General features: G+C 30.2%; 1 protein-coding gene and 1 long non-coding RNA gene across 6 annotated transcripts; both read right to left on the reverse strand.

Annotated features, from left to right (window-relative positions):
- Positions 1–3,611: 3,611 nt before the first annotated feature.
- On the reverse strand, positions 3,612–6,327 carry LOC133800622 (transcription initiation factor TFIID subunit 5-like). 5 transcript variants are annotated; one of them, XR_009876613.1, is made up of 8 exons: positions 6,159–6,327; positions 5,931–6,040; positions 5,435–5,542; positions 5,145–5,296; positions 4,512–4,570; positions 4,334–4,409; positions 4,040–4,104; positions 3,634–3,733 (listed from the first exon to the last, which is right to left on the reverse strand). XR_009876613.1 is itself a non-coding variant. In XM_062238697.1 (7 exons), the coding sequence occupies exons 1-6, from the start codon at positions 6,310–6,312 to the stop codon at positions 4,375–4,377; spliced, it is 648 nt and encodes a 215-aa protein (XP_062094681.1). In that variant the 5' UTR covers positions 6,313–6,327; the 3' UTR covers positions 3,612–3,733; positions 4,334–4,374. The 5 variants fall into 5 exon arrangements, 2 of the variants coding, with proteins under 2 accessions (XP_062094681.1, XP_062094778.1); XR_009876553.1 differs by having other exon boundaries at positions 6,129–6,327; XM_062238697.1 differs by lacking the exon at positions 4,040–4,104 and having other exon boundaries at positions 3,612–3,733; positions 6,129–6,327.
- A 2,076-nt stretch (positions 6,328–8,403) lies between these two features.
- LOC133800829 (uncharacterized) lies at positions 8,404–9,234 on the reverse strand. The gene is made up of 3 exons (XR_009876638.1): positions 8,990–9,234; positions 8,813–8,908; positions 8,404–8,643 (listed from the first exon to the last, which is right to left on the reverse strand). It is a non-coding gene; the product is annotated as an uncharacterized LOC133800829 (long non-coding RNA).
- Positions 9,235–9,620: the final 386 nt, after the last annotated feature.

Consider the following 9,620-nt stretch of genomic DNA (forward strand, 5'->3'; position numbering starts at 1 on the left):
CAATCATATGAAAACAATTATTTAAATAAATAAATAATAAATGTTGAGCCGGGTGCTTTTGGGTATTTCTAATTTTACAACATCTTTATAAAATTAAAATAAAATAAAATAAAACTGCATTGATCTCCATCGGGCTTCCTTACTTTACTTTCGGTAGGATATGTGTCGTTGTTGGTCCAGAATAATAATAAGAAAACAATTTTCTAATTATCTTGACTAATTAAAACAAAACTTTTAAATAATCATTATTTTATTTTCCTTTTTAATTAAAACAAGTTTTAATTAAAATTGAAATAAATTTAATTAAAATATGTTATTTTAAAAAAAATTAAATAATATTTTAAAAAAAGGTTGTTAGGATAACAAAATTATCTCATTATTTAAATATCAAATTTCTAATAAATAGGATATTTAACATTTTAAATTTTTTTAAAAAAATAACAGAATAATTTCATAAAAAAAAAAAAAAATTATGGACTAGCAAGACAGGGACACGTGACACCATTTGGTGCTGCCGGGGCCATTTTATACAGAACCATACGGATCCGTACGGACTCGTCCGTACGGTCTGTACAGACGTCTGTACGACGTCCCTGGCAGCGGCTCGGAGGGTGGCCTTGGAGGAACGGTGGCTGAATTCTGAATCCCGGGCTCCGTTTTGACTTTTGTGTGATCGGAATTACAATTTTATGGTGTCAAAAATCAAATAAAATTACATAAATCCTATGCCCTTTAATGGCTTACACATTGATCTAATCATAAACAAATCCTAACCCAAAAATACCATATAATTAACGATTCAACATTCCCACGCATTCAATCATATTAAGCCATCCATTCATTCATCATAAATAAATAAATGCATAAATTGAACCCACACAGATTCAATATATATACATATTTATGAAGATGGCTCTGATACCATTTGTTGGTTTTTATAGATCAAATGACAGATTATACGCAGTGGAACAACAATCAAAATTGTTAATTTAATCCCATAAGATTTCTAGATCTACTTCTTCACATACATATATATATATATATTGAATCAAAGATATGCATAGAAAATTAGCTCAAGTCCTTCCTTGCTGCTATCTTTTTGTATGGCAAAAATCCTTGAGATCTCACACCAAGATCTTCCAAAATGTTTCCAGCACACAAAGAACAAGTGTGGGCTCGCTATACAAAATAATAGGCAAAATCTATTTATCAGATGTTCTCAACACATGAGATCTGATAAAGTTTGGACCTTAGTCTGTGAAGAACATTGACCTATGCTTGTATCACTGTTCTCTTTCTCTCAGAGAGATTTCACGATATATTTTCTATCCCTGAAAAGTATCGTTCTGAAAAACTGATATCCTATATTTAATATATCTAATATATTAAATATAAAATATTTATTATTTTAAACAATTTGAAAATAACTAATCAGTTATCAAATTTTGTTTAAATAATAATATTTTAATTATATTACAATATCTCATTATTTATTTAATATTTAAATAACTAAAATTATGGAACCAAGAAACTACCAAGAGCTTCTTATGCTTGTAGCACAGTGACTGTGCACTATGCTACACGTGTACCACATGCCAGGGAAGGCATGTGATTTTTCCCAATTTTTATTATTATTTAAATACCAAAAATCCCAAAAAAAATTAATTCAAAATTAATTATATTTTTGTTAAATCAAATAATTAATTAATTCTCAATTAATTAATTACACATAATTATACAATAATTATGTTTAATGCATAGAAAAATATTTTACTTATCAAATAAGTCATTTTGCCCATTTTTGTATTTGCCTTTGTCAGTGTTTATTTGAGCCATTTCAGGGACCATGGACCTATAACGTTAAGCTCCAATAAATTGAAACTAAATAATTAAACTCTTTAATCATTATAGTTAATTTATTAATTTTGATATTTCTCCACTATAAATTCAGAATTGCACTCTTTATGTTATAGATATACTTTTACAGAAATCTTATCTTAAGTAGTCCATTGATATAACCATTTTACAATAGTTCAACCCTCTAATTAATTAGTTCATAAATTAGAATGGAAAAATTACCATTTTACCTTTCTAATTTACAATTTTTTCCTTATGTACCATTAATTCACTAGTGAATAATTAATATATAATCCAATTATAGATTTGAGCTCAAAATCATTCAGTTCCAGAATTAACCCTTAAGGGAACCAATATACAATCCGTTAGGAAAGATTAGATTCCGTATTGTTGATACATATTCCCAGCCACCCATGATATTAAATCTCCAAAACAAAAGTCATTAGCCTCATTATATGAAGAGACCTTAACGAATGAATCAAAAGATTTAATAAACATGAAAAGGATTTCATGAACACTTAGGATTTAGGTTGATCTATAAATGATCATCAGTTATGATATGAATTACAAGTCTTTATTATTAAATGGTTTTTGGATAAAGACTTTTATTCATATCAGTCCATGTCATATATAATCATATTATATAAAGCACCTTTATCGAGATGTCTTACCACATCAATAATCTGAATCTAGATTATTTGTATCATCATGATACTCTGCAAACCGTACTTACAACCCCAATTAAAGAATTCCATAACTTCAATTTGTTGTTGTTGATTATTTTTATTCATTCATGTGATCTTAATTCTCTCGTACTAATACAAGATCACATCCTCAATAATGAATATGGAATTTTTCTGATATTTACAAAATTATTCAAACAATAATTTAATAATCTAAATATAACAATAATAGACCATTGTATTTATTTATTCATAGAAATAACAAATTTCTTTTACATGCTTTTAGGACATAACGCAGTTGAACTACGAAGGTGGACAAGTTCACTAGTCAGTTTAGAGCATTGGTATTGTGACTGGATGTGCCTTGAAACTTGATAGGTTGGCAAGGGTTACTAACGACTTAGTGCCTATCACTACAAGAAAAAACAGTATTCATAACACTTAAAAACTACTAACCGGGACTATTGATAACGCTTCTGAAAATGCTAACATAGCCCCTGCTATTAAAAGTCCAGTCTTTTCTATAACAGTATTTGAATGTTATGTTCGGTGTTATCTTAAACTATTCAATAACACATTTTTAGTTGCTATAATATTCAAATAATAAAATTTAGATAGAGTTTTTGGTTATAAATTTGAAGTTTAATCTTATACTTTTTTCATAACACTTTTCAACTGTTACATTTGATTATTTTGATAACATTTTTAGTTTGTTATATTATATAAACCATAACGATTTTTTACACTTATAATATGTTTTTAAATCATAACATATAGTAATAAAATTGTTACTTTAGTGTGGATAATATATTTTAAATTATTTTTTGATAAGTATACTTATATGGTTTTTTTTAATTAAAAGATTTTCATTATTGTATTTTGATAAACAAAATCAAAATTAATCATAAAATGTAATTCTCAATAAATTGATAAACCATAAGTATTACATTAAACAATAACTAATTCAAACCATGAATGTGTCTACTTCATGAGATCTTAGTTCTAACTTAAATTTGAAAGCTTAACATAATAAAGTTTTATATTCTTGAACATTTTTTACTTCAAACTATAGTTTGGATGATGCTATTGTTGCTGCTGTTGTTGCTGATGTTGTAGTTGTTCTTTAGCTTGTTGTGCTTGACTGTGAACCCCAGATGGTGTACTAGTCCTTCGAGGGAACTTGTTCAAACTCTCTGAAAAATAAATAGAGAAAGATAAGCAGTAAATATAAAACTGCATGCTAACAAGAATGAAACTATTCTCATAAGAAATATAATCCAAGGTCAATAAGTCTTGGAACCCCTTGTAATCTGGATTTGGTATCAATAAAGATTCATTCTAGTTATTCAACATACTAGTGTGCATCAGCAATACAAAGATCCACGAATAGATTAATGGTGTATTCAAGAGACCGTTGACACTCTTTAACCAAAAAATATAACTCACCTTCAAGAAAATCTTTTACACTACCCACAACTTCATTTATTCATTTTTTTTACCTTTTATTGGGTGCCTAACATCTAGCAGAATTTATCAAAAATTTGAGGCTTTCCAAGTCATCATCCTGTAATAGCATGAAGAATTTAGCTGAAATCAGCATCATTATGAAGTGATAAACCAGATATTTCTAGACAAGTTTAGATCTATTTTGTTCCTTTGTTTACTTTTTAGTTTTAGGATTTACACAAATAAGATTTAACAATAAATATATCTTAAACAAAGAAAGAAAAGAATTTAAATGTTATAAATTCTATAGATATAGTTGCATCTGTAATTTAACAAAGAAAACTTACAGTAAAAGTAGTTACAGTTCTTTTGGTGCACAGATCCAGCCTCAAGTCCAGATTCTTTTCATGACAAGATATGTCTCTGAGCATGTGACGAGTATAGACATGTTCAATCTAAAAGAATAATTAATTGGAGAAAAACACAAACCTCAGAACTTGATGATGAAAGTTAAATATCATCAACCTGTTTTCTTATTACAAAATCTACTGTGATCAAGTATAGACTGCTCAACCTCGACTGAACTGAAGCAACAAAATAAAAGATTAATCAAATAACCTATATCAAAAGTTAACATTACAAAACAGTGGTAGATTTCCCTTTTTTTGCTAGAATAAACATCATAGGTATGCAAACACTAAGACTAAATCCCTCTGAAAGACTTCGATTGACAGAGAGAATTAAAACTAGAAACAAAATATTCCATCATAAAAAGATCTATTTAAACTATCGAGAATAGTCACATTCACACAAAACCAATATACATAAACTATGTTCCTCAAGCTATGCAAAAGCTAAAAATATGCGTCCTCATATCTTACAGGTTGAAAAAATTACACTCAAACATCAAAATCCTGTCGTACCAAAAAGTAATTTTAGTGTCCACATCATTATGTCAACATCACATGTTTAATTTATCTCAGTTTCTCCAAACATTTACTCATCAAAATAATTTGAAGCCCTGCATGGATTCTATGCTACATTACCCCCAATTAAATATGTGGAATTTCTAATAATAGGCACATCCTAGGTCAAAAATACATAGATAGAAAGATGTATAAATTACATAAGAGAAAGAGGGAGAAAGCGAGAGAATACATTGTAGGCAAAGGAAGCTCTGGTTTGACTCTTGGTGCCATAGTTACAATGTTTGTCTCAGGACGAGTGGCTTTCCCTGTTGCTCCCGTTGCCTTGTCTTTTTTCAGCTTTTTAACTGATGAGCCCTGCTTTCCTCCTTCTGCTGATCTTTTCTGAACACACGAGTTAATATTAAGCATCACAAGAGTGGATGCCAGATAAATATCCTATAACTAGACAGTCACAAACACAGTCTAAACAGAGGTTACACAGATATGGATAGTAAAAGAAATAACCAAACATTTTTGTACCTTATTTTCCTCCCACTCCGACTCTTTAGTTTCTCCTTCTGCCTTTTCAGAATCAGAAAGCCAACCCCCAGTCTTTTCCAAGCGTTCTTCCAAAGAGTCTTCCAGCAACTATAAAAATATGGCAACTACTTAAATTTCCTATTACTAACAAACATATATGGGAAACTGTCATATAGAAAGAAAAAAAAAACCTCTTTTAGGCTACTAAATAACTCTCTGTAGGTTGACCAAGTTTTAAATAATTAATTTAGAAAAGAAGAATGATGCTTATCATTCCTAAATAATTTTGAATGAAAATGAAAAAGGGAAAAACATGTGATAAATACTGAGATCAGAAGACAAATGAAAAAGGAATGAATAAAAGACATTTAGATTCCATTTTAACTTCAACATACCAACATGAATCAATGGATCATAAGTGTAATACTCAGAGCACAAAGAGGGGGTAACAGAAAAAAGCAAACCCGATTGAAACAAGATAACTTAGTTGACTCACCCCCCAATGTATTTCCTTCTGATTAATCTGACTGACTGCATCCTGGCTGCTTCCAGTCAATGTAACAGCCTCCGCATCATCAAAAATTGAGTTGGGCTGTCCAGGAGAAACTGCAAACCAGTACACATGCATACATTACACATCATATAAAAATAAAGGAAGCATTTTTACATAAGCGGTAAAAGAAGAAACGTGAACCTTGAAAGTTGATATGCTCATTGATAATACCAAGTACAGTGGTAGATTGAGACTTATGCAGAAATTCCAGAAGAAGCTCATAAGAATACTGAGAAGACAACAAGTCATGAGTTTTTTTATACTGTTGCCTCACTGATTCAAGTATACGTATGTTACTAGCAATCATAAGCAACGGTTTTGACATCCTTCCAGAAGACTGTGCATAATACCAACACACTAATACAGTGCATAGGTTATTCATAACTCAACAATAAATAAATAAATTACAAGAAGCAGTAGGCACCCCAACCTAAATCATTTACTATAAATTACAAGAAGCAGTAGGCACCCCATCCTCTAAGTCACACTAATAATTTTTTTAAGCTATAAACGAAACTACTATATAGGATTTGGGCCACAGCTTCCCTATTAGTAAGAGGGTTAAAGCTTATGGAAGGTAGTTGTTTCAGTTGAGGCATCTAGCCAACTTGCATAGGCCTCTTCTCTACAGAAAGCAATGAAAAATATTTCCCTATAAATTTCTGAAGGTTTTCCTTTCATCTCTAAAGGGAACCACAAGCGAGTTTGGCAAATAGGTTCCTGATCTAAAGGTCTCAGGTATACATATCCTATAACTATAATAATGGGGTATTCTTTCCCTTTTAAGTACTTTCTGCTCCCTGTTTATCAAAACGAAAGTTAAGATTGCTGACATCCTGTGGTGCTAGTAATTATTAATAAAGTTGGTGTGCCAAACAAATAAAATAGTTCATTTCTTTTTGGCAGCACTACAAATGACAAAATCCACGCTACCCTCTAAGTCAATAAAACAAAAGTTAATGAATTTAACGTTCAAAATGTATTGAGAATAGAACTTAAGCTTAGGCATACTATCTTTCATCGTGTAGGTGGCCAACTTAATGCAATGCTTACTGAGCCATAAAAATTAAGAATCTCAATGTTAACATTAAAATTGCTCAAAATGCAAAAGTAAAAGATCAGAAAAAACAAACCTGTTTCTTCAGCATCTGAGCTCCATTCAATTCATAAGTGATCTGGGCATCAAGACGTGTACGCATAGCTGCTATCTCTTCAGGCGTTGAGTTAGCCATCTTACAGTAGGATTTGAACTTTTCCTCCCACACAAACTCACACACCCAACCACTTGAGTTAGCCAAGTGACTATAATTAATTTTATTTAAAATATTATTTTTGCAATTTTGTTAAACTAAACTATTTTGAATTTATTAATCTAATTTATTGATCAAAACAAAAATAAATATAAAAATTGCCCACAACTTGACAACCCAGCTCAACCTAATAAAGCATATGCAAAATCCACAAATTTCCAATGCGCCAAAATGACAGATTAGAATTCGATCTTTAAAGTTATCATTGTCATTTCATAATATTTTTTCCACGTGATGAAATTGGGAAAAAGAAAAATGACAATTTAAAATTACATCTAAGAGACAGAATTAGAGGAAAGTACCACTCTAATTAATGATTTTTTGAAACAATAAAAATTTAACTAGTGTATCATGCTAAACAACATTATGAATATAGTATTATTATAGAGGGAAATGCTTTGTAAAGATAAATTTAATGAAAAAGTTTGTGAAATAATTTTCAAAAGAACTATTTGCAAGCTAGCTTCTATTTTAAGGATGTTTCAAGGATTTATGCTGATCAAAGTAGTCTTCTCAACAACACTCGTACATACTTCTCAGGGTGTCAAGTGTATTGAGAAGATTATTTCGAAAACAATATTTTAACATAAGCTATTTTGGCAAGGTAATGTTTTAAGTTCATTTTTCTATGACAAGTTTATTATAATTCAGATTTCTAAAGTTCCAATAAAGATTTCATGAGATATCTATTTATATTAATTATATTAAAAAAAAGAGGAAAAAGATAATGCTAGTAATTCTAACTCCAAGATTTTAATATCAATCGATGTAGCATATTAGTTGCAACATTTTCAGTTGGTGAATTTATAACATTCATATGATACATCAAATGAATGTATGACAAACTCACCTACCACATCAATTGGTATCAAAATTCAGGATCCTCAACATTGTTAGCAGTTAAAAAAACATCCAAACATTGAGTATTTTTTTTTACTATTGTAAGTGATCTAATGCTTGAATCAATGGATTCATATATGATATATCATGTCCCCATTTTCTGCTCCTCTATATCTCACCACTCACCAGCAAAAAACTCAATTAAATGACAATCAATGCACATGTAAGGATAAATAAATAAAACAAAATATCATTTTGTGGTGGGACATAGAACAAATAGAGAAAAATGGGAACAAGAGATTTGAATCCTAAATCAATGCAATTTGAGTCAAAGCACAAAAATCGAGGTATACCCAAAAATGAGCGCCAAACAAATTAAATTTGGCACCATAGTTATTTACCTTCCATATGAACATGTAAAACGATGTTATTGCAGCTTTGCTGCTCAAATCAACCGACTTGGCATTAGTCCAGAGTATTGAAGCCAAAATTGTGTGTCCCAATACCTAATTAAGGAAATACATATAAAAAATCAACATTCACAGTACTAATCATCGTTGAGCCCTTGACATCGTAGCAAGAGGAAAAAACAACAAAGATAGTAATATTTGTGACAATACACCCAATCATTTTAAAGAGCTTTACTTTCTACAAAATTAGTATCTCAAACATTACCGTAATGACTTTGCTCCACAAGAAGCCAGATGATGCTCCTACTAAAAGTGCAACTGTATAAGCAATTTCAAGTAGTGAAATGCATATCCAAAACACCTGCACAATGTGATTTAGTATGGGAACAAAATAAGGTGTTCAAAAAGTGGTAACAAAATAGGCTAAACATTTAATACTAACCCGCTTTTGACCCAAGCGCACTGTAAAAGATCGGATGCCATAAATCCTGTCTCCATCAATATTAAATATATCCTACACATTATTCAACAACAGAAAAAAAAAATTATTTCAACTATGTCTGAGTTTGGTGTGCCCAACCAAGCAGAAAGGGAAAGCACACAACATAGTTCCATGGAAAAAAAACAAAAGTTGATACCTTAAATAATGCTATAACAACTGAGAAGAAGCTCATAAATGCAGTTGCAAAGAGGAGAGGCCTTGAGAAGGCAGCTGGCCTTTTAAAGACATGGGTCTGAAAATCAAAGCATAATTCAGTACTTGGAATCATTGAAATCTTTTCAATTTAAAAAAAAATTATTGAAATCTGAAACGCATTACTATTATAATATACATGATCATAGTAACAAATGGCTAAAATATGCAACTATTTGGTAAAATAGATACCCAAATAAACATTATTCCTTCCCCTTCTATTTATATGATACATGTTCCTTTTCATTTACATTCTTAATATCTATGTCATGCATGATTTAGTTATTTTTAGTTTATATCCATACAATAAATGGCATAATGAAAACTTATTTTTATTAAAAGACAATCAGCTTTGGGCACAAGAAATAAGAATGTTTGG

Source organism: Humulus lupulus, chromosome 1, assembly GCF_963169125.1.
Source record: "Humulus lupulus chromosome 1, drHumLupu1.1, whole genome shotgun sequence".
Lineage (NCBI taxonomy): Eukaryota > Viridiplantae > Streptophyta > Magnoliopsida > Rosales > Cannabaceae > Humulus > Humulus lupulus.